The sequence below is a fragment of the Terrapene carolina genome, unplaced genomic scaffold, assembly GCF_002925995.2.
Source record: "Terrapene carolina triunguis isolate 2854851 unplaced genomic scaffold, T_m_triunguis-2.0 Scaffold84, whole genome shotgun sequence".
Classification (NCBI taxonomy): domain Eukaryota; kingdom Metazoa; phylum Chordata; order Testudines; family Emydidae; genus Terrapene; species Terrapene triunguis.
Genome location: NW_020664435.1, coordinates 21433984 through 21459445, shown reverse-complemented (window position 1 = coordinate 21459445; position 25462 = coordinate 21433984). Strand labels below are relative to the sequence as shown.

Sequence of the window (25462 nt, the reverse complement as noted above, 5' to 3'; positions counted from 1 at the left end):
CATCCTCTAGCAGCACAAAACTCTTGCGAGAAGAATGCTAAATGAAAAGTTTCTAGGAGTACATCATCCTCACAAAATGATCTTATATCTGTGCCTAATCAGTTCCTGAAAAAAAGTCCATTACTGATATTCAATTTTTCAAGTGTCAGCTGCTAATACATGATGATATACACTTTTCCCCTCTCCTTCGTTTTATTTCCACCAGGCATTGATAATAAAGAGAAATTTCCACCTAGTTATATTTAGTACCTACTATATTTTGTAATCTGCTACTACACTATCTTAATGTATTCTTGAACATGATATCCAGTAGCAACTGAGGCACTCTTCCAAATATGAAAGTAGAGTTCGGTATCTAGTTGCTTTACGTGCTACACTGGGGTGGCCAACCGGAGCCTGAGCAGGAGCCAGAATTTACCAATGTACATTGCCAAAGAGCCACAGTAATATGTCAGCAGCCCCCCATTAGCTCAGTCCCCTGGTCCCAGCGCCTCCTGCTCACCAGCAGCCCAGCCGATCAGCGGCTCCCCCACACTTCCCAATCAGCTGTTTCGTGGCATGCAGGAGGCTTGGAGGGAGAGGGGGAGGAGCGAGGGCAAGGCAGGCTCAGGGGAGGGGGCAGGAAGGGGTGGAGTGGGGGCAGGGCCTGTGCCAGAGCCAGGGGTTGAGCAGTGAGCACCCGCTGGCACATTGGAAAGTTGGTGCCTGTAGCTCCAGCCCCGGAGTCAGTGCCTATACAAGGAGCCACATGTGACTCCGGAGCACAGGTTGGCCACCTCTGTGGTATAGAGTAATAAGCAAAATCCGTTCATAACAAAGGAGGTAACTTTCCAGCAGAGAAACACAGGATTGATAATGGTCACTTTTATATTTAAATATAATCTAAATTAATTTAGATTTTGGTACTCTCAGGTTAAATATAATCTTATTCCATAAGTAGTCCATTTAAATTACTTGTGGAGTAAGGTGCTACTGGGTGTGAGTGAGGGTATCAGAATCTGACCTTCATTTAGTACGTGCTGCATCCCTAGTGCTGGCCGTTACAGGCACAATGCCAAGGTAAAAGTGGAGGCTTCCAGTGCTGTTCCCTTGCTGCATTTGTGCTGTGGCTAAATAAAACTCTCCAGTCTCTAGTGTTCTTGAGCTGGCATTTTTTGTAAGACCTATATTTTCTTTTGGTGGGTCAGGGAATGACTCTGGAAATACTGTACATGTTACTGTAAAACCTGAAATTAACAGGATACTGGTCAGTTTCTGCTCCCCAAAGGGCTGTGAAAGTGATAGGGTCTTGGCAGTTTCCCTTTGCTGCTCCAGAAGAGTGATGCTATTCAGGGAGGAGAGGATGGTGGTGGCTATAAAATAGGAGAGGGGGAGTCCCTCCCAATCCCTGCATCTCCCCACCCCCTGGCTCAGAAGCAGCAGACGATTAGATCTCTAGCTGCTCTTTTTTCCTAACCAGCATCAGTGAAACTTCTTGGCTGTAGGGAGTGACATTGCTACTCTTTACAACAATACTGGCCAGCGGTGAAACTAGCTCAGACTTAGCAATAACTTTCACCTTTAGACAGAGACCAAATCTGGAAAGGCTTAACCCTCTTTCTTCCCCCCTCCCCCCAGATGAATTTCTCAGAAAGTTATGGGTGTAAGAAAATATTTATAACAGAAAATGTTTTCGAGCTGTAATTGCAGCAGTTGCTGCCTGGCGACAACTGTGATGAGCATACAAGTTGCGTAAAAGGTGTTCCTTGGTTTTGCTCTTCACACACTATACTAATTCACTCTGATATGCCTGTGGAGATAGAGGAAAAAATAATCTGAACACCAGCTAAATATCACAGTGGGAAGCTTGACAAAAATTTGGCAAGAAACTATAGTTACATCACATCCAGCTACATCCGCTCTAACCTGGCATCTCCTTATGATAATGTGTTCATCACTTCTGAAAGGGATTTATGAATTCTCCACCTACAGGTTTTGTTAGTTCATACTCTAAATCACTGCTACTTTTCCAGATAGCACAAACAGCTGTGTGCTGTTTACTGGCATGTTTTGTTTTCTCTACTAGGATTGCTCAGGGCAGCTCTTCTAACATAGTGAATGCCAGTGAAAATGAGGTGGGATCAGAGGCTAAAATAGGGAAAGAACAAGTTAAAAATTAGTTAGACAAGTTAGATGTCTTCAAGTCACCAGGGCCTGATGAAATACACCCTATAATACTCAAGGAGCTCAGTGAGGCGATATCGGCATAATTAGTGATTATCATCAAAAAATCATGGAAGACGGGAGAGATTTCAGAGGCCTGGAAAATGGCATTATATTTGTCCATCTATAAAAAGGGGAATAAGGACAACCTGGAGAATTACAGACCAGTCAGCTTAACTTCAGCTTAACTACTAGAAAGATAATGGAACAAATAAGTAAGCAATCAATTTGCAAACACCTAGAAGATAATAAGGTGATCAGTAACAACATGGATTTGTCAAGAACAAATCATGTCAAACCAGCCTGATAGCTTTCTTTGACAGGGTAACAAGCCTTGTGGATAGTGGGGAAGTGGTAGATGTGGTATATCTTGATTTTAGTAAAACTTTTGATACTGTCTTGCATGACCTTCTCAGAAACAAAACTAGGGAAATACAACCTAGATGGAGCTACTATAAGGTGAGTGCATTATTGGTTGGAAAACCGTTCCCAGAGAGTTATCAGTGGTTCACAGTCTAGATGGAAGGGTAGATCAAGTGGGATCAGTTCTGGGTCCGGTTCTGTTCAATATCTTAAGTGATTTAGATAATGGCATAGAGAGTACACTTATAAAGTTTGCGGATGATACCAAGCTGGGAGTGGTTGCAAGTGCTTTGGAAGATAGGATTAAAATTCAAAATGATCTGGACAAATGAGAGAAATGGTCTGAAGAAAATAGGATGAAATTCTATAAGGATAAATGCATTTAGGAAGGAACAATCAGTTGCACACATACAAAATGGGAAATGACTGCTTAGGAAGGAGTACTGCAGAAAGGGATCTGGGGGTCATAGTGAATCACAAGCTAAATTTGAGTCAACAGTGTAACACTTGCAAAAAAAGCAAACATCATTGTGGGATGTATTGGCAGGAGTGCTGTAAGCAAGACAGAAGAAATAATTCTTCTGTTCTACTGCATGCTGATTAGGCCTCAACTAGAGTATTGTGTCCAGCTCTGGGTGCCACATTTCAGGAAAGATGTAGACAAATTGGAGAAAGTCTAGAGACGAGCAACAAAAATGATTAAAGATCTTGAAAACATGACCTATGAGAAAAGATTGAAAAAACGGGGGTTATTTAGTCTGGTGAAGACTGAGGAGTGACATAATAGTTTTCAAGTACATAAAAGGTTGTTACAAGGAGGAGGGAGAAAAATTGTTCTCGTTAACCTCTGAGGATAGGACAAGAAGCAATGGGCTTAAATTGCGGCAAGGGCAATTTAGGTTGGACATTAGGAAAATCATCCTGTCAGGGTAGTTAAGCACTAGAATAAATTGCCTAGGCAGGTTGTGAATTGTCTAACCTGCTCTTAAAAATCTCCAATGACAGAGAAACACCTGTCAGGGATGGTCTAGATTGATGGTCCCCAAACTGTGGGGTGCACCCCCCTCGGGGGGCCTGGAGGAACTTGGGGGGGGCACAGCAGAGCCAGGGCCAACTCCCACGGAGGGTGGGGCGGGAGCACCATTCAGCCCCACTCTGCCCCAGCTCTGCTCTGGCCCCAGCTCCCAGCCCTACATCTGGCCCCATCCCTAGCCTCTGCCCCCAACTGTGGTCCAGCCGCAGCTCTGTTCCCAGCCCCACCCTCAGCCTTGGCCCCGATGGACGAAACTCTGGCCCCAGCCCCACTCCCGGCCCCTGCCCTGCCCCCAACTGTGGCCCCAGTCTTGACCCCCCCCCCCCATACCCGTCCGTGCCCCGCTCCTGGCTCTGAGGCGCAGATGGGGTAAGTGGGGGAGTGACCCTGAAAACTTTGGGGACCACTGATAATACTTGAGTGCAGAGGACTGGACTAAAAGACCTCTCGAGGTCCCTTCCGGTCCTATGATTCTGTGATTCTTTGTGCCACTGGAGTCCTGCAACTCATTACTTGGTAGTTTGGCTCTTAAAATCTGAGCCTGGAACCAAAAAAAGATGCTGCTTTGACTTTTTGTGGTGGTGGTGAGAGATTACAGACATTTAGTACATTTCCCAGAAGTATAGAGACTCAGAAATCTCCTAGTCATGGTATCTGATCTTCCGCATGTAGATTAAAGATGGCCAATTAAAAATATAGGTGGGAGGTTCTGTTTCTCTGTAACTCATGCCTTCTAGGTCCTGTCTATACTGGGGAAAGAATTCCAATTCTTGCTAATGTCTGTGCCAGTGAGAACCCTAGTACTAATGGTGCTCCAGCAGCTCTTTTAGCATTATAGCAATCAAACATGCTCAGCACAAGTCTACGCAACGTGGTATTGAGCGCCACAGCTGGAACCAGAAGGCTGTCTATACCTAGTGTCGTAACCTACCAAAGGGGATAACTTTTTTTGTTAAAATTCCCAGTGTAGATAGACAAAAATCTCAGCAGAGTTTAAGTAGTATCTCACATTTGACAACGCCTGGCATTGATTTACCACTTTCTGTAGTCATTATAGTGAATTTTTACTGCGATGGACCAACTGTTACATATAACTTGATCTTGGGCATATTAATGGTGTTTGGAGAATCTTTGATGCTTCAGAGCTTCTGTTAAGATAACTAGACTAAAATAATGCCTTTTAATAATACGTGGTATGGAAATAGGTTTCCAATATTTCCTGTTTTCATTCCAAGCTTGATATCTTACAAGAACTGAGGCTTGTAGATATTTCAGCTTCTAGTCTTGGCAGAATATGAAGAGGGCTATGAAGGTTTTAGATAAACTAAAAGTTAATTCTTGATTTTGGTTTCCCCTCTCCCTCTCTTTCCCCCTTCCCCACCCCAAACCTCAGATTGTGTTTTTGGTTCAAGCTTGTTGCTTTTCTTTTATCTGAACCATTTAGCCTGTCACTGTTTGTTAATTCAGGGCTCCCATAAGCAGGCTCAAGGCAATGAGGGCATTTGAGTACAGCTGTCAGTATCTAATTATAAAGACTACTAAACAGCTACAATTGTTTGTTTTTGCCTCTTTCACCATGTGATGTTAGATCAAAATAGGTTAAAGACACAGCAAAGTGTAAATTTCACAAGTTCAACCCATACAGTTTTCGGAAGAATGTAAGCAACTAGTGCTATTTCATTTTGCAACAAAAGACCTATATCTAGATATATCTAGAGCAGGGGTGGGCAAACTACGGCCCGGGGGCCGCATCCGGCCCTCCAGACCTTTTAAGCTGTAGAGCGGGGTCCAGGGCTTGCCCCACTTCACGCAGCTCCCAGAAGCAGCGGCATGTTCTCCCTCCAGCTCCTATGTATAGAGACAGCCAGAGGGCTCTGCACACTGCCCCAGCACCAAGCACCGCCCCTGCAGCTCCCATTGGCCGGGAACTGTGGCCAATGGGAGCTGCAGGGGTGGCGCCTGCGGACAGGGCAGCGCGCAAAGACGCCTGGCCGTGCCTCTGCTTAGGAGTCATAGGGGGGACATGCCGCTGCTTCTGGTAGCTGCTTGAGGTACGCATCGCCCGGAGCCTGCACCCCTGACCCCCCTCCCATGCCCCAACCCCCTGCCCCAGCCCTGATCCCCTTCCCGCCCTCTGAACCCCTCGGTCCCAGCCCAGAGCACTCGCCTGCACCCCCAACCCCTCATCATCCCCAGCCCCACCCCAGAGCCCGCACCCCCAGCCTGAGCCTTAACCCCACCCCTGCACCCCAACCCACAATTTCATGAGCATTCATGGCCTGCCCCACAATTTCCACACCCAGATGTGGCCCTCGGGCCAAAAAGTTTGCCATCCCCTGATCTAGAGAGAGTTGCAAAAGATTTGAGTTCTTATTGCTATATCAGAGCCATCCATACTAACATGCATGAGAGGAGGACAGAGAACCCAAGGAACTAGGTGAAGTTCATCTTATAGAGTTTTTTACTGTTTAGTGGATTTTGGAAATGAGTTTGAAGAGGTTCCAGCCCTTGCTTATCCCCAGGATCCATAGGGAACCCTTCTGGGATGTGATATGGGCTGCCCTGTGATATTGTCCAGCCTGCTCTGCCCCAGGCAGCCTAGCTCTGCCTTTGATATAATCTCCGGTCTTGGAAGTATTTTTGGATATGGAGCAGAAATGAAGACTGCCCTTAGCAGCATTAACTTCTACAAAGAGATCTTTTGGGTCACGAGGAGAGAATCAAGAGCAGGTGTGCCCCAATCTCCAGTTGGGTGAGAGGCATGCTGAAGAGTCACTACTTCCTGTGTTCCTCCTTTCCCCCTATACTTCTCTACTCCCAGAGACAATCAGAGTTCTTCTACCTGGAATTACAGAACACTCCTCTCCTTTGGCTCATTTCAGTGTGGAGATCTTATGTAAAAGTTCAAGGCCCTGAGTGTTTTGTTGCCTCATTATAGGTCCATTTTGTTGTGAGCAACACATTGTATACAACTTAAAATTCAAGATGTGTATGTTCTTTATCTGCAGTCCCTATAGTGTTGACACAGGAGTTGCTTTAAAAAAACACTTGGCAAAGTTTTCCCGTATGGTTAGAATTTAATTTCAAAAGTCTCTTTTCTTTTTTAACTGGAAACTTTTCATCCATATACATTTTATTTATTTGATAACAGAATTGTGAAATGTGACTTTCAGTGTCTTACATTGTCTGCACTGTGGATGGGTGTTAGTTTCTTTCTAAAGAGCTAAATCTATTTTGCTCAGGCTAGTGCTTCTGCAGTTTCCTAATGAAAGTGTTTTTGCTCCTGGGCCAGTGCTTTAGTGAGTACCTTATAAAGGCTGGCCCTCACTAGAGCAGATTAGAGCGCAATGCATTTAAAGCTAAATATAGAATATAGAACAAGGCAAATCCTATGCTCCTCCTAATAACTACTCAAGAGTCACTGCTGTTGTAACTGATTAAATTTACCGCAAGTGGTAAGTCTTGTTTTGTTCGTTTGTTCCCAGGTTCTATTAAAGGGCATCTCTTTGATGTCCAAAAAACAATTTTAAAATCTAATTGTCAAGCTTCAGGTATATGAAAAATGTTTTTTAGTATTGAAAAAAGAGACCTCCCCATCCCCCACCACAAGGAAAATGTGCAGTAGTAAAAATTAATGTAAAAACAGAAGACTTCACAGCTGCTGGGAAGTCTTATCTATTTCACGGTGGCGTAGGCAGGCTGGCTTTCCATTCCGCTACCCCAAAGGAAAGCTAGTGTTTTTTCACCGAAGGAGTTAAGGTGTATTAATTCAAGTCTGCTGGCTTGTTTATGCTCTGAAGGGTTGTGACAATAGGATTAATTAATGCATATTGTATAGTTTGCTTTGTTTTCTTTTCCAGACTGCTGTAAGGTTTCTGTATCCTCTTGAAACTAACATCATTATGTTAGCTGCAATGAGAGAACGTTCTTCCCAACCAAATGAGATACTATGATGACTAGCAGAACACAAACATAAAATCCACTATTAGTAGCAGACTTACGGAAATGCAGATTTTTTTTTATTTTTATTTTTTTAGTACATATCAAACTCTTTCACAAATGATTGGTTGTTACACAGGCAAAATAGATATGTCAGATCTAGCTGGTCACTAGCTAGAAGACTTAAAACCTGCAGGTACTGGTGGCAGTATTATCTGTCTACTTCATGTAGAAAGCATTTACTGGTGTCGGATGGTAAAGGGATATATCTGTCTTTCTCCATCCTCCTCCTCTGAAGTTCCTGAGCACTCCACAAGAGAGACTGCTGGACTCTGCTCATTGGAGAGCCTCAGCTCCTACAACACTTTCTAAGCTTCACTGTGCCATCTCATTCACCATCCTTGATTTTAACTCTCAGAATGCAAGTAAGAACATAAGAACGGCCATGCTGGGTCAGACCAAAGGTCCATCTAGCTCAGTATCCTGTCTTCAGACAGTGGCCCTGCTTCCCCCTCCCTCTGTCTGCAGCCCTGTGTAACACACAAACCGACCCACCGGGCAGCGTGTTTTGCAAACACGTGGAGCCAGAATGGTAAAGGGAGTCCGAGGGGGCAGTCAGGGAGCGGGGGAGTGTTGGATGGGTCCCCGACCTCCACCTGCAACCCTCCCCACGCATCCCCCCCCTCCCTGCCTGCCTCTCCCTTGTCTGCTTGTACTGCCAGAGCCAGCAGCAACTGCTGTCTGCTGCCCCCGGGTCCTAGTGCCCCCATCCACTAATGGGAAGACAGGCTGCCCTTACCCTGCCCTTCCACCCTAGCCCTGAGCCTCTCCAACGCCCCAAACCTCTCAGCCCCAGCCCTCATCCCCCCCACACCCTAATCCTCTGCTCCATCCCTGAGCCCCCTCCTGCATCATGAACCTCTCATCCTCAGACCCACAGCTCCCACCCCTGCATCCCCTCCTATCCCCAAACTCCCTCTCAAACCCCCTCCCCCTTCCCACACACCCCCTCCTGCCCCCAAACTCCCTCCCAAAGCCTGCACCCCCTCCCTTTGCACTGCCTCCCACCCCCAAACTCCATCCCAAAGCCTGCACCCCTCATCCCTTCCTGCACACCCACCCCCTGCCCCAGCCCGGAGCCTGCACCCAGCACCCAAACTCTATCCCAGAACCTGCACCCCTCCTGCACCCTAATCCCCAGCCCAGGACCTGCACCCCAGACCTCCTCCCCCCACCCAACCCCCCTCCCAGAGCCTTAGGCAGGTAGCGGGGGGGTTCTGGGCACCACCAAAATTTCTACAACCCTGCCACCCATGCGAGTGGATAAGGGTCGGGGCAGTCAGGGGACAAGTAAGGTCCTAGGGGGGGCAGTTAGGGTGGGGGGTTCTCAGCAGGGGGCAGTCAGGGGACAAGAAGCGGGGGGAGGGTTCTGAGGGGGGCAGTCAGGGGGTGGGAAGTGGGAGGGAGTGGATGGGGCAGGGCTAGGGCGGGGCTTCCCCCCCCCCCATGTCCTCTTTTTTGATTGTGGAAATATGGTAACCCTAGCCAATCATGACTCCAAACTTTTCTGGCCCTTTATGCTTTCTCTCTCAGGTGTGCTGGCATTTCCTAACCCCAGATAAGTCATAGTTCTGGACTAGAAAACACTCATTTGCTGAGTTATAAAAGTGAAACACTGTTGGAACGACCAACAGAGGGGCCACCTAGTGACATAAGCGTTGTCAAACAATTAAAAAAAAATCACAATTAATTCACAACTATTTTTTTAATCTCACTGTTAAACAATTATAGAATACCAATTTAAAAATATTATAAATATTTTTGTATGTTTTCAAATATGTTGATTTTAATTACAAAACAGAGTACAAAGTATACAGTGCTCACTTTATATTGTTTTTATTACAAATATTTTCACTCTAAAAAAGATAAACAAAATAAATAGCTTTTTTCAATTCACCTCATATAAGTACTGTAGTGCAATCTCTGTATCGTGAAAATGCAACTTACAAATGTAGAATTTATTTTTTTACACAACTGCACTCAAAAACAAAACAATGTGAAATTTTAGAGCCTACAAGTTGAAGTATGAAGGGGCATACGAATGTTTAGCATATCTGGCATGGAAATACCTTTCAACACCGGCTACAGCCCGTGCCATGCGAATGCCTATTCTCATTTTCAGGTGACATTGTAAATGAGAATCGGGCAGCATTATTTCCTGTAAATGTAAACAAACTTGTTTGTCATAGCGATTGGCTGAACAAGAAGTAGGAATGAGTGGATTTGTAGGAGATGAATTGAAAAATACTATTTCTTTTATCTTTTTTACAATGAAAATATTTGTAATAAAAATAATATAAAGTGAGCACTGTACACTTTGTATTCTGTGTTGTAATTGAAATCAGTATATTTGAAAACGTAGAAAAAATCCAAAAATATTTACAATATATTTAAATTGGTATTCTATAATAGTTTAACAATGCGATTAAAACTGTGATTATTCACAACTTTTTTAAAAAATTGAGTTAATTTGTTTTACATTAATCACATGCCCTAGCTGTGATTAATTGACAACCCTAATTATAACTGGAAAAAATAGACATCTCAGAAATTGGAGTAGATTATATCACTAGAGCATTGTTGGGAGGGTTGTTCAAAAACTAATTTACTGGGATACAGAAAACCAATTAACTGGCAGATTCTATTTCTGCACACTGTACAGTAATTTGTAATTGATAGAATCTGTCCAGCTGCGAAACCAAGAATTCACTTTGTTCGGCCTAGGAGGAGGTGATGGCATGTGTAGTGTGTGCTTTGAAACCAGTAGCATGAGTGAGACTTGCTGTAGAATAAACCTTCTCTATAGCATCTGTAAACAAATGGGCCTAAAATGAGGTAGGGTGGTGTGTGTTAAACTTATTGGGTGGCTGTGTTTTGTTGGGTTATTTTTTTTTTTTTTTGACCGTAACTAAAACTTGATTTGCGATGGGTAAAACTTTAGGGTGCTCTCAGATGAGTCAAGAATCTTGGTAGAGTTTTATGTCCTGAATTATGTGAAATGGCTTACCCAGTCCAAACAATAACCTCCTCTGTGGGGAGGATGGGGAGAGATATAAGATAACTGGTAGGTACAATGAAACTTCATTATATTCACTCTATATTACTTATTTGCATTCATTTGACAATATAGGGTGTGAAGCTTATGCAAAATATAGCTATGTAATTAAATCAATTACACTAATATACTCAATAAAACTGAAGAATAGCGGTTCTCATCAGATAATATGCTATTTAATAATTATGATTGAGTAAAGGTTTAATCAAAATTGCCATATTAATCTCACATTAATTGAGGCCTGTATGTAAGGAATACTCTCCAATAGTTTAGGTCCAAAATTCGTCCTAGCTTGATATTATTTAATAGAATGCCATCTAGATTTTCAAGTATCTATTTAAATACAAAATTGCTGACGGAGGAAAACTAGCTACCATTTTGTGCGGGACACAGAAGGCGATGACTTCTCTTCCCAGTTCTTTAGTAGCTAATAAGCAAGTCATGGTTATAAACACTTGAATAGGGCAGGAAAATATATTTGGTGTTTGGGAGAAGTATTTGCCAAAGACTTGATCCTGTAAACAACTTTGTTGTAGAACCCATATTGATTTCCATGGGTCTCTGTAAGGCATGAGCTGTCATTTGTTTTTCATCACTAAGGGCTAGATTATTGCAGCCCTTTGCTGGCTGTGCAGGGGAGTCAGGTTCCCCCGACTTTCTTGCTCAGATTTTTAGTCTGCTAATGAGGACAGCAGGGGCTATTCTCCCTGCAAGCTAATAGGTAGTGAAGTGGCAGAGAGTGGGAGGATCAATGCCTCTGTGCTCCCCTTCCTGCCAGCCTGAGTACTGGACTGGGTGCACAAGACAAGAGTAAGTTGCTCTCTGAAAAGGTGTGAAGTAATTTACTCCCTCCTCAGAGTGAGGGGCAGTCAGGGGAGAAATTTGTGACTTTTGTAAATCACAGTTTGGTCTGCTCCTGAGCCAGTGAAGCACCCTGTTGTCCCTTACCCAGGTCAGATAATAAGGTTTCAATCTAGTCTTAAGTGTTTCTGGGTTTTAGTTTTGTTTTTTATCTTAGAAATCAGGAAATTCTATTATGATGATGCCAATATATATGAATTTACAAATCATGATCATATAGAAGATCCTATGGCTGGTTAAAGCTGGCCCTTATTAGAGCTAGGATTATTCTTGGTCCTGAGACTCATTATCTAATACTGTAATTAATTTCTCTACTTTACATCTCTTGAAATAGAGGCAAGACAAATGATATTGTGACAATATAACTTTTGAGATTATTTTCTGGTAAATTTCTGTGTAGAATGAAAGCTTCCATTTGTATAGTACTGTCATGAACCAAGCTTTGTCAGGGAAACAAATTTCAATCAAATTATACTAAAATTATAGCGCTGTTTGTCTTTAAAATAACGAAAACTAATTTTTACATGGAATTTTTCATCAGTGTTGCTGGATTCTATGAATTTCTTTTTTGCCTTACTGTCACGTTACCGTGTTGTCTGTAAGTACTCTGATTAGATTGATATATGTAGTTAAACTATTTTTCTTTCTCTTGCAGAAATTTTATGAATAAGCATCAGAAGCCGGTGCTAACAGGCCAGCGGTTCAAAACTAGGAAGAGGGGTAGGATAAATGCTTTATTTTTTTCCCCCTTCGTGAAGGTGACTAGAATTATCACAGTCATATAAAGCATTGCTTGCTGTCCTCTCATTTGAAAGTTTGGTAGGATTAAGGTGTCCCTTCCTACCCACCACCATTCTCCCATCAGTGCTAAGGATACTGTTAGTGTTTTTAATGTAACTAAAGTTTATGCTTTTTGTATACATTTAGGACTACATATAAGACACTTGGAGCTTGGCTTTGTTTGTATTTAACCAGGATTACAGAAGATTTGGATATTAGGAAGCATGGTTGATGATGATTAGACAATTCTTCCAGCTGCCACTGTAAAGGCACATTTTTTTATTAAAAAAGCACAACTACCAAGAGTTTCTTAAAAGACAAGCAGCGTTCAGAAATGAACTTCAACTGATGAAGTTTTTAGAGTCAAATCTATGCAATCCCCCAAAATGGGCGCCTAATTTCTAAAATGAAGCTAACTTCCTACCTCTCAAATATCCCATGGGCACGTAGTGCTTTCTTTTATGATGACAGTCTGAAACCTTTAATACTCTTTAAACAGTTTGATACATTTTTTCCAATATTAATTTTTTACTGTGACTATGGATTTTGTGTTCGATTTTTTTTAATTCACATTAAAAGAATTAACATACCACAAAATAAATTCCTTTTCATATGGGGTTTTAATAATTTAATATTAAATGTGTCTAAATATAACCAAGTATCTTCCCTTGTTACTTTCAAGATTCCATAATTTTGAAAGTATTATAATTGTGATGGAAAGGGGGTCACCCAGTGTGCCCACTTTCTGTGAGGCATGGTGTCACAGGTGATCCCTGTTTCACTTCCCTTCACCTGGGTTACAAAGAAGTCCAGACAGATCTTTGTAATCAAAGAGCGCCTCCCTTCTGAGGGTCTCATTTATTAGTGACAGCCATAAGCACAAGTAGAAGCTCATTCACATATACCCAGGGGTATTTGTTGCCTTATTCTTAGTCCAACTAGGGGTCTATGACTCCTTCCTTCAGGAGAGTCTGCTTTCCTGCACCTGAAACAGTCTCTGATCTGGAAACCCTTCTGGATCCCTTCTCAGGATTACCCCTTTTCAGTCCTTCCTTAAGCAGGAGTCCCCAGCTCTCGTCTTGGGAACTGGGTTGTATTAATTACTGCAACAGTTTCTCCTTACACAGGAGTCTCCCCAGCTCTCTTCTCTGGAGCTCAGTTGTGGATTAGCCAGTTGTGCAGCCTTTACTAGCTTTGCCAGTTGGCCCCTTTTCCTTAAACCTTCAGGCTTCTCAACAGGCCACCTTTCCTTGCTGGTATCTCCTGGTGTCTGCAATGCTATGAGAGGAGGCAGCCTTTATGCTGGTCCCCTTCTCTCAGCTCATCCCTAATTAGTGAGGCGAGAGGGGGAGCCTTGCCCCACCCTGTCTGCAAGGCGCCTGGCCCCAGGAAACATTTTTTTACTCCTGGGACCACTTCCTTTCACCCAACATCTTCCAGGTTTGTGTGTGTGTGTATATAATATGCATCAGACCTGCCAACCTCTTAAAGGACCATGCCACATGACAGGGCAGGCTGTCATAGTCTAAATAATGCTGATGCCACTTATCAAGGTTGTCACACTGTCTGGAGTGGCTCACGGCCATGGATGCCATCATCAGGGCAGACTGTCAAGAAACAGGGCACAAACCCCAAACTGGAGGTTTGTTGCATCTGAAGAAGTGAGGTTTTTTACCCACGAAAGCTTATGCCCAAATAAATCTGTTAGTCTTTAAGGTGCCACCGGACTCCTTGTTGTTTTTGTGGCTACAGGCTAACACGGCTACCCCCTGAAACTGGAGGTGTGTTCTATACTTAGATTTCATCAACCAAGTAACAAGTATGAACTTCTCAGAAACGATAACAGCCTTAATAGGGAGCCACAGACAGTCCCTGTGCGTAGTCCAATCTAAATTGCCACCCAGGCAAACCTGCCTCTGTGATAGATGGTCCCTTACACCAAAAATCACAACAATATTCAGGTTACTCCCAGTCCCAAAGGACCAGTCACTTACCCCAGGTCAAGTGCACCCTAGATCTCTCACCAAAGACAATGCTTATAGCCAGTCTGACAATAAACTAACTAAAGGTATTCACTAAGAAAAGAAATAAGAGAGGTATAAGGCTAAAGCAGGTACACACATTCACAAAAATGAGATACAGTCTTAGGTTCCAAAAGATGATAGTAGCTGATGTAATATACAAGCTATATATGCCCTTTAGGGCTAACTCAAACTAAATGGCTGGAGATCCCTTGCTTATGCTTAGAGATCTTCGCATCTTCAAGTTCAAGCAGCATAGGGATAACAATTTCTCAACAGGTATTTTTATTCTCTTCTCAAAATGTTCAAGCTGCGATGAGATGTGGCTTATGCGTTACTCTCTTCAGAGATGTGGGGGAAGCAATCTATAGAGTCTTTTGTCCACAATGGCTTCTCTGATGTCTGTAGACCTTCTTTTGTTGGGAGAGGAGATAACAGCTCTTGTAAACTAGCACTTCACACTTGGTAAAATGCTTCTCCCCTGACTGTGGGATTTACAGTCTTAGCAAACATTTTAAAGTTGCAGAGCCAACATTTAAACATTACTTTATAGTATGGGATACAGATATTATAAGTAGGATTAATACATGCAGCATCCTACAAGATTCCATAAAGTTAAACACATTCTTATAAGTGTAATATCTATTTTAACAGTACTGCCACACTGGTAAGCCAGACCGGTTTCCAGCTATGCATTTGGCAGTGTTCAGTGAGACCTGGGGACTTGGTATGAGCTGGCACTGGGTTTGCCAAAATTACCAAGGTATTCTAGTGAAATATACCCTATTACGTGCACAGATGCATCTCATAATGTATTTTACAGATCATTGGCTGCCGTAGGTTATGTGTTTAGTCTGGGAATTGGGCCAATAAAGGGCTGCTTACCAGGAATGGTGGTAGTTCACTTTGACTGTGAAGAGAAACAATTGGTAATAATGGATGTGATACTACAGAAACCACTGTGAGCAAAATGTGTGTGTGAGTGAGAGAGAGAGAAAATGAATTATAGATATATCCTGGCTGCTATAGTAATTTATTCTATTATCTGTAATTTTACCTGGATTTTAACTGCTCTGGTTTACAATGGATTTATCAGAACAGTTACATGATATTGTTTGTTTGCAGCTAATTAAAATGAGTTTCAGTGTGCATCCTTTTAAATTATTGGTTTATCTCTTCTGGAGAGGCTTTTGGAGCTGTATGTCTCTAGACCTCTCCTCCAATAAATTATGATAGTCCGCTAATAGCTATAATATATGGCTTACTATGCCACTCTTATGCACGTTTCATTGGTGGCACCGTTTTTTTAGTGCTTTAAAAAAAAAAAAAGGATTCTCATGTGTCCTCAGCAAAACTAACCTTCCTTAATTAAGTGGCCCAAGAATCAAGTTCAAGGTCCTCAATGGCCAGGGCCATTAGTGGTGGTCTGCCCATGTGGTGCTCTAGCATGTCGGCTTCTGAAAAGGGATTTAGCCTGATGGGAACCGTTGCTGCTACTGTCTTCCCAGCTCTGTTTTGTCTGTTTGGGCTCCCTTGCCCTCTGCCTACCTCCCAACCCTGCCAGAGGAGCTGTGGGGAACATGACAATTCCTTGGAGGCTAGCCTGCTGTGGGACATAGAAAGAAACAAATTAAGGTGGTTGTGGGCATTCATGGAGGGGCATGTACCTGCGTACCGGCCATCGGGCAATGGAGTTCAAAACCATTATCAGAGCAGTCATGGTGGGACACATCGACTTTAGAAGCCTCCAGGAGGTAAGTACATGGCATCTAAGGTTGGCATCTACACACTACAGCCTTGTCCCACTGATGTAAGTGCTCTACGCCTCTCGTGGAGGTGGAGTTATGTCGGTGTAGTTAGGGCGATGCAGTGTCTGTGTAGACACTGCGTTCCCTACATTGACTGTTGGCTGTTTTGTCAATTTCAGGGCTCCGCTGGATCTCTGCCACCAAGGCTCCCTGCTTGGGCTGCTGCCCAGGCTCCCCACGGGGAGTCTTGCTGCCACCCGGGGTCCCAGCTCCATGCTCCTGGCTGGATGCCTGGCTGCCCCCTGGCTCCTCGCTTCCTGCCGGGAGCACGGCAGCCGACCAGACTCTTGGTTCCCCGGCAGGAGCATGGCAGCTGACTGGACTCTGGGTGCAAATCTCCCGGACGGAGGCGAGAAGCCAAGGGTGGCTGCCCCCCCAGCTCTGGGCAGGGAGTGGGGAGGCGAGAAGCCCAGGGGCTCCCAGCGGGAAGATGCATGGAACTGAGAGCCCTGGCTCTCAGCCCCCCACACTCCCTGTCTTCGGTCGGTGGAAGCGCTCTTGTGAGGACACACACCACTGACAGATGGAGAATAGTGTGGACATCAGTCACTGTAGTAATTACTGCAGTGGCTGTAAATCAACCTAATCTAAGTCGATTTAAGATTGTAGTGTAGACATGCTCTCAGACATAAGCCATTCAAAGCACACAAGTGTAAATCAGGACTTGCTTTGCTGGGAGGTTTCAGGTGTACATGGCTCCCTATTAGCAGCTTGTTAGTTTATCAAAGAAAGAAGAAGCAACAGGAGGTATATGTGTATGTGTCTAAGCTTAATCTAGATTTGCAAGTGCATTCATTATGACTAAGGACCTTGACTTAAAGATGCTGTCTGAAGGTCAAAGTGAGCATTTTAATCAAGGTTTTCTACTGGGGACTGAACTAGGTGATGCATCATTGACTGTCACTCTTCTCTGTTTCAAGAGCTGCTGCTCTCTGTGAATCTGGGGAACAACTGGTGATGACACCATGTAACCCCCCCACCACACTCCTCCGTGCTCATAGAACATAGGAGTTTGTTGGCTGTTGTGATCTTTTCTCTTCGCCAAGATTTGAATATGTCAGTGCATGAATTAAGTTGCAGTTAAAATTCAAAGAAGAACATCAGAAAATGAAAAAATGAAAGTTCCTGCAGCACTTTTAACTAGGCAGCTTTGCACAGCCTGTATTTTATCATCTAATTTAACAACATATATAGTAACGTATTGAGGAATACATTTAATAAGAGAAATAGCCATAGAAAATTATACATATCTACAGTTTAATTTTGCATTAATGGATTTCTTCTATTTAATTTTCCCAAGGTAGGTTGTGCATGTTCCTTTTCAGTTTTTGAAAAAGAAGAGGGAGAGAAAAAGTACAATTCCCAGAACTAACAAAAGCCAATTGATACTTGTGAAATAGGATAATCAGAATGGGAAATATGTTATGCTCCCATATCACAGACATGTCAGTTGTTGTCTAATATGTAAATCTAAGCATATAGATGGCTGGTTGACTTTTTTGTTTGTTTTTCCTTTCCTAGATGAAAAGGAGAAATTTGAACCCACAGTTTTCAGAGATACAATCATCCAAGGCCTCAATGAAGCTGGGAATGATCTGGAGGCTGTAGCCAAGTTTCTGGACTCAACAGGCTCAAGGCTAGATTATCGTCGCTATGCTGACACGCTCTTTGATATCCTGATAGCTGGTAGCATGTTAGGTAAACTGCACATCTTGTTGATGCTAGAAAATTTCTATACATAACATTTTAGTGGAGGAATGTGGTTAAATAGTGTACACTTTGCTCCACAAAAGCTATTAACTCTGCCCTCAGTTCTATCTATCTAGGTACTTATTTAGTCTGCAATCAGATAGGCGGTGGTATTATTTATTATTGTGTTATTAATAGATTCATAGACTCTAGGACTGGAAGGGACCTCGAGAGGTCATCGAGTCCAGTCCCCTGCCCTCATGGCAGGACCAAATACTGTCTAGACCATCCCTGATAGACATTTATCTAACCTACTCTTAAATATCTCCAGAGTTGGAGATTCCACAACCTCCCTAGGCAATTTATTCCAGTGTTTAACCACCCTGACAGTTAGGAACTTTTTCCTAATGTCCAACCTATGGTGTTATGGTAGTGCCTAGGGACCAAAGTCCTAGATGAGGATCCTACTGTGCAAACAAAAAATGGTCACTGCCCTGAGGCACTTACAATCCACATATAAGAGAGGCAGCTGATGAATACAACAGACAGGCCAAATGTGTTGGCATGAACAGCACTGGTACAGGAGGAGAGGAAGATGCTAAGGCAGCTTTTTGTATGAAGTGAAGAGGAGAAAGCTACTGTAATCAAAGGGAAGGATGATCATGATTCGGGCGAGGGCTTTTTGCAGTCAGGATCAAAGAGAGAAGAACTGTTGTTTTGTTAAGAGCTGTTTATGTAGAGGAGGAAGCAACAGGATTTGGCGACAGCCTGAATGTGGGAGGAGAATGCAACACAAAGGTAGTGAACCTGGGTCATGTGGCAGACAGTGGAGTTGTCAGTGGGAATGAAGGGGGTTTGGAAGGAAAGTAAGCTGAGTGTTTTGTGGTGCTGCGTTTGAGATGGTAGCAAGTTGTAAAGATGTGATTGGGAGAGAGGTATCTGGAGATGCAAGACTGGACATCTGAGGGAAGGTTACTGTTAGGTACATTTAAGAGTCTGAATTTAAAGATGATAACAATGGATAAGTGAAAGGGACTAAAGGAAATCACCCAGGGAGCGAGGGGAATGCTCAGGATTACTGGCATGCAGATTAGTTATTAGTATCTCAACAAGTGTATTTATAGCAGTGATTTTGAGTGTGCAGCAGTATTTTTCCTTTATTCTTCAGTTACTTTGACTGCAGATTCTAAAACAGTGGTGGGCAACCGGCGGTCCCTGTGGCCTGCCGTTTCCCACAGCTCCCATTGGCTGGGAATGGCGAACCACCGCCACTAGGAGCTGCAGGGGGCTGTGCCTGCGGACGCTCAACATCAGCAAAATGTCTTGTGGCCCGCAATCAGCTTACCCTGATGGGCCACGTGTGGCCTGTGTGCCGCAGGTTGCCCACCACTGTTCTAAAAGGAATAAGCTCTGATCCCAGTTACATAGTTACTGGATGAGGTATATAGAACCAGCCCACATCTGCTTCAAAATATTTCAGCATAATGGTATTGGATGAAAACTCTATTGTGTCACTAACTCCAACAGCCACTGGAGAATTGAAAGCAAATAATCTGCATTATTGACTGCAGAAGCACAGATTTTAGCCCTTGATGTACTAGGAAAACTTCCACTTTAATTCCCACCCATGCAATAGCTACAAAAGCAGCTTGAAATACAGCTGAATGACTCCTGGGATAAGGGTAGAAAATCAAACTTGAGACATTCGGAAATGCTGTCCCAACTTGTGAGTATCCTGAAGACCTGACAGCACTGAGGATTTATAGATTACAAATGGGAAAGGAGTACAAACAAATGAAGACAGTCTGTTGAAAGGGCAATCAATAGTAATGATGCAGAAGAGAGATGATGATTAAGAAAAACAGACACAAATTGAACAAATTTGTTAGGGGAAGATTGGTAGGCAGAAATAGTTTTCAATAAATAATCAGCTGCCTAGCGCCTGTGTCTGAATCGCAACTCTGTGCTTTTCCATTTTATATTTAGTAGATTTTCCTGAAGCATAATGGTCTATATTTTCAATATTAATTTTACCTGAGACACTTTTTTTTTTAGCATCTTTTATGTTCAAATTCTGTTTGGGGTGCTTGATTACAAACCTGTATCAATAACCTTTTTCACACCGTAACTTTATCTAGTTATTTCCACTGTATGCTTTTTCTTCTAGAAAAAAGTTAGTTCTCCCCTCTGTCCTCTGAAACTCTGTATTAATATATTGGCATAAAAATCATAGAGGAGACAAAATGTTTATGACCTTAATTCACTTGACTTCAATGGGGCTGTTCACATGCTGAATTGAGGCCTATTCCTGGATTAAATTACTATTACGTTGTATCTCACTATGATATAGTAAATATAATTATAAATGGTCTGTTTAAAATACATCAATTATTGGTATTAAACATATGGGGGGGTTAAAGTAATTTCATACTTAAAAACTGGATTTTCAAAAGTATGTGCAAACACTGAATGTTTACATGCACCTCTTGATTTGCTTGCAAATACTAGTACATGCAGATTGGAGTTTGGTCACACAAGCGTGTATAGCTATGTTATTTGCTTGTTACTTTATTACGTCACATTCATCACTGGACAGATCTGATGCCAATAAAGCTAGTTTTAATACAGTTAAATGTATTTGCTAGGGTTGGTAAGCAGTAAAGAGATTAGCAGCATTTTCTGAGTCCTAAAACACGTGATGATATGCTAATAGTTTTCTTCAGAAAAGATTACATTAATATGTTTGCCAACAGGGATGAAAATGAACACAAGGGTGCTAGTATGTTTATCATGTAGTTCGCACCAACCAGTAATCCCCACAGGACCACATCCTGCACTCACCACCAAGATTTCTTGTCATGGCTCTCAATCCTCTGTAGGCTCAGTGGTCTGTAGGATGTGACATAGCGTGGAAATCCTGATTGTTCCTTTCTCTATACATGCCAAATGCCACCACAGTTGATGAGTGCTCTGGCTTTTTTTTCTTTTTGCTGTTGCATCTGATGCCCATTTTCATTCCACCTTGCACTCAGTGACATTTAAGAGGTTAGAAGCTTTAGTAAGTTTAGGGGCCCTTATCTGAACAGTGCATCTTTATTGTGCTTTTTCTCTTTCTTTTTAGCCCCTGGAGGGACACGCATAGATGACAATGACAAGACCAAGATGACCAGCCACTGTGTATTTTCTGCAGATGAAGATCATGACACTATCCGAAACTATGCTCAGGTCAGGGTAGGAAGGGAAACCCATTATTGACAGGCCACTGTAGTCTGTTTATAAGTGCTTAGAAAAGATAATAACGATAAATCTTCAGATTGACCTTGCAGTAGACTAGTTACAAAGCAGTTAAGTAGTATAGTTAGGTACTAATCTGCCTTTGTCCCCTCTAACCTATAAGCGTTAGATAAGAAAAAGGATTTCTAGAATTATCTGGTCACAATTCCTTTAAAAGACAATTATAGGGCTGTCATACATTTATCTTTGATCCTATTTCTTGTGAGGTTTATCAATCATTTCCTATTCTTCTCTTTAGTTTGGGCTGTCCTTTTCTACATACAGAGTTATTTTATAAAAGGTTTTCGCAAGTTTATATTTAATTAACATATGGTACATAAGAGTAATGACTGAAAAATTTAAAGCCTAATCCTACAACTCTTCTTCATGCAAGTAATCGGGATTTGCACAAATAGTCCAGTTGACGTCAGTGGTCCTCTACAAGTGATGAAAAAGGTTATTCACAAGAGTAAGAGTTTGAAGGACTGAAAAAATAGGCCTATGTGAAATAAATATAAATAAGCAATGAAACTTAAGACATTATGCAAGAATATCTCAAATCACGTAACTCCTTAGTGGAGTATAACAAATAATAACAATGAGTAATAGCAGTGCATAATAATCTGTAATATTCTAATAAGGATGAGTATTGTCATTACAGAAAAATATGAGCCACCCTATAATTCTGCATATAAGTAAAACTAAATTTAAAAAAACGAAATCTCATTAGTGTGTGTCCAGGTATAATAAATAACAATACATCTGTTATTTTGTAAATAGTATCTATGTATCTAATTATTATTGTAACACTGGATACAGTACATGAAAGAATAAGAACCATTATCTCTGCCGATATGTTCAGGTGATCTACAAACCCTCGCAAGACTCATACAAAGGGCACTAGCATCAAGAATTGTTTCAATAGAATATGTTGGCTGAGAAGTGCGAGGCTACTTTAAAAATCCACCTGGAGAAGTGAAATTATTTTGTGTAGCAAGCAAAATGTTTAGCCACTCCACCCCCTGTTAAGAATATGCCTCTCTTTTTAAGAACATCTTTATTCATAATATTTATTACACAAAATTGTTGCTTTTGGTTCTTCAGCTTGGATAGGTTTTAAAGTTGTCTGGTAATGACAACTGGAAATATAAATCTGAGGGAGAGAAATTTAGCTTTGCAATTGAATCTGCATTTAAGTGTAGAGGCAAGAAGTTTGAGAGACTAGAAATGCAGCACAGTGAAAGTAGTTATACCAAAAGTCAGCAAAACAAATCAGTATTTTGTAGTTAATAACTGAATTGATGCTTCCATTACTGACTCTACCAACTCTTTTTGGACTAACAGGAAACAGAGATTTGACTCTAGAATGAAGAAGTGTAATTAAGGCCAAAATAACTATTAAAGTAACACTCAGGGTCTGCTTTAATCCTGCAGGCCAGTCTTATGTCAGTGCATACTTGAAGACTCTTAGATGTGCCAGTGATGCCACTACTTTCATGGCACTTTGCTGCTCTGTGTAGACAAGCCCTGTGTGCACAGGAGGGGTATGATTTCTAAAGCACACTAACATGTTGCACATTAGCTGGTCCTTGTGGATGCTATCATTGCACATTAAGCTTATGTCTACACTAGAATAAAAGTCCTGCAAAACGACCGCAGCTGGCCCAGGTCAGCTGATTGACTCGGGCTCACGAGGTGGAAGGGAAGAGTCCCAGAGCTCTGGCTGGAGCCTGAGCCCGAACATCCACATTGCAATTAAACAGCACCTTAGCCCAATTCCAGTGTAAACATGCCCTAAGCACTTCTCCACATTACAAATTGTGTCATAATATGTAACATTTTCTTATTTTTTTTAAAAGGCAAAAGGCTTAAAAACTCTAGCTCATGATTTTCATTCTCTTTCCACATCTTAATTAACTGTAAATTTCCATATCAGTCTGCCTCGTCACATGGCCATAATTCATCCTTTATTTCATTTTCTGCTGCTCTGCAACAAGAGCGTCAGTCATAGGCTCTTGACAGCCTCTTAAAAATACATTATCGGAATAAACAGATTCTGTTATTTACCCTCAGGTCACATTAAGCTTGCAACAACAGAATTAAATGATATTTATTGTAAACCAGCTCCCCATCCCAGTTGAATCCCATGTCAGTCACAAGACTGGTGCTGGCTCTGCACAGTGCTGATAGCACTGATTTTCAACCTCTCTCCTCTCAACACCCAACACACCCAGGCCACTACAACCACAGTAGCAGTATGTTACCCTCCACCTTTTACCAGTGCTGCAGTCAGATGGAGAGGACAGGGAACAAAGGGTGAAGAGACAGAACGGGGACAGATGATAGGGAGGCAGTTATGGGAGGGGAAAAGAGGGAAACAGACAAGTGGAGGACAGACATGAATAGAAGGCAGAAGTGGATTTGAGGGGAAAAGATCAGAGTATCTTGAGGGGAGGGGAGAGAATTGGGGAGCCCCTAGTGGGAGGAGACTTATGTCCCCTTAGGAGAGAACAGGGAAAGGCCCACTGCTGTCTCGTCGCAGCCATCCACTACCCCATAAGAAGAAAAAACAAACTCTGAGAAGAGAAGGGAGATGTTCCTGAAGATGCCAATGTGGGGAGAAGGGGAAACCTCTAATGCTTATTCTCTGAATGTACCAGAAAAGGATATGTATGCATACACATATAGACATGGGAAGAACCTGCTGAGGAGAGGAGGGGATTTTCGGTGGGGAGGGAGAAATCAAGGCTCTTTATGAAAAGTCCAAAACTTTTGAGGACCTGAATTAAGATACTCCTATTAAAATAATCTGAAAGTTACCAGAATGTGCCTGTTACACTCCAGTAGAACTGACTGTTGGTTTCTTGCAGAGTTGTCCCTGAAAACATTTTTTAAATAACTTTGCTAGCACTGTAAAGTATTCTCTCTCTCCCTCTGATCATAAAGCATTTTATGATACTTTGGTAAAGGCCTTTGTTAATAAGCCTCATCTACTAAAGGTATTTAGCCCTAACATTATGGCTTTACAGGCCCCCCTCTGTTTGTTCAATCCCTGAGCCTTCCAAGGCAGCTATGTTGTTAGAGGATGTATGCAAAGTGGGGATATCCCCATTGTTTCACTCCTGCAAATGGAGCTATGAATGGAGTAAAAAAGGGAAGTAGGGGCACTGGCAAGAGAGAGAGAGAAGAGCGGGGAGCAGGGATGAGAGGTTGGGAATCAGAACATTTGTCATGGTAGCTTGTGAGACAAGGGATTGCTGCACAAATGCGCACAGCACCTGTCGTACTGGGTAGCTGCTAGTTTTCTGGAAACACTGTGCATTTGGTCACATCTAAAAGAAAATCATATAATAGGACATAAAAGCATAAGAAGCCACTAATCCCTACCTCTTTCTCCTCAGAGTTGGAATAGGTCTTTTTTTAAAAAATTCTGTATTCCAAGTTTTATCACAGATATGTTATGGGTGTTCTTTACTGACTTACAGGAGGCAGTGCTAGTTCCTGGCCCCCTACCTGTAAAATATGCTGACTTAATCTGTTTTGTATTTAGGTCTTCAATAAACTAATCAGGAGATATAAATATTTGGAAAAGGCATTTGAAGAGGAAATCAAAAAGGTAATATTGATGCCAGTATCTCTTTGGGCTTAATATCACCTACCCTCTGTCCAAAGTAACTGCATATTCTTACATGCTGCTGTTGTTGTTGTCTTGATTTAACTTGGCTGGGTCAGAGAGTGCAAACTGCAACTCTCAGAAGTGGTAGCTTTAGTTTGTAATTGAGGCTCTATAAGAGCACTGCCTGTGGAGATTGTCCAGGATACATGCTGAGTCAGTGCATCCTTGGCTCCCTGACTACCGCTGCCCCCCACTTTCTCATCTCAGCCTGTGGTGCTGTGATGGCTATGGAACCACCTGGAGAGCACTCATTGGGATGAATTTCACCACCAGGGCCCTATATCAACAGAACCTAGAGTTGTCTCAAACTCCTAGCATATATTTTCTATATAGTGAATGCAAATCTACCATGCATTGAAGTGAGACTGCTTGTATGAGTCGTGACTAGTCTGGTGTGTATAGGTTGCAGAATGAGCCCTAAAGCAAGTTTTAGGTGTTTAGGAGACTTTGAGTGCATGTCTGTGACATGGTAAGAGCCAGTATCACAACGGCAGAGTTGTTATTGTATTTGCTTACTTTAGACTTCAGTGAATGTGGTGGCCGTGTTTTGAATTGTGGCATTTACTGCATTACAGCAATCCAAAACCTGAAGAAATCTGTCAAGAAATGTTTGGACGTATTAATTCTAGTCAGAATTAATATATAAAATATATTGTAGGTTAATGGTTGGAATAATAAAACTGTGGCCAGTGCTGATGTGTG

The 25462-nt window shown here is 42.4% G+C and overlaps 1 protein-coding gene across 1 annotated transcript in view; it reads left to right on the top strand.

The window, feature by feature from the left end:
- The window catches only part of BZW2 (basic leucine zipper and W2 domains 2), an 80044-nt gene that overhangs the window by 20347 nt on the left and 34235 nt on the right, over positions 1–25462 (top strand). The window contains exons 2-5 of the mRNA XM_024209058.3: positions 12169–12233; positions 17644–17820; positions 20933–21036; positions 24635–24700. Of these exons, the coding sequence (XP_024064826.1) occupies positions 12176–12233; positions 17644–17820; positions 20933–21036; positions 24635–24700 (405 nt within the window). The 5' untranslated portion in view covers positions 12169–12175. The remainder of the gene's footprint in view (positions 1–12168; positions 12234–17643; positions 17821–20932; positions 21037–24634; positions 24701–25462) is intronic.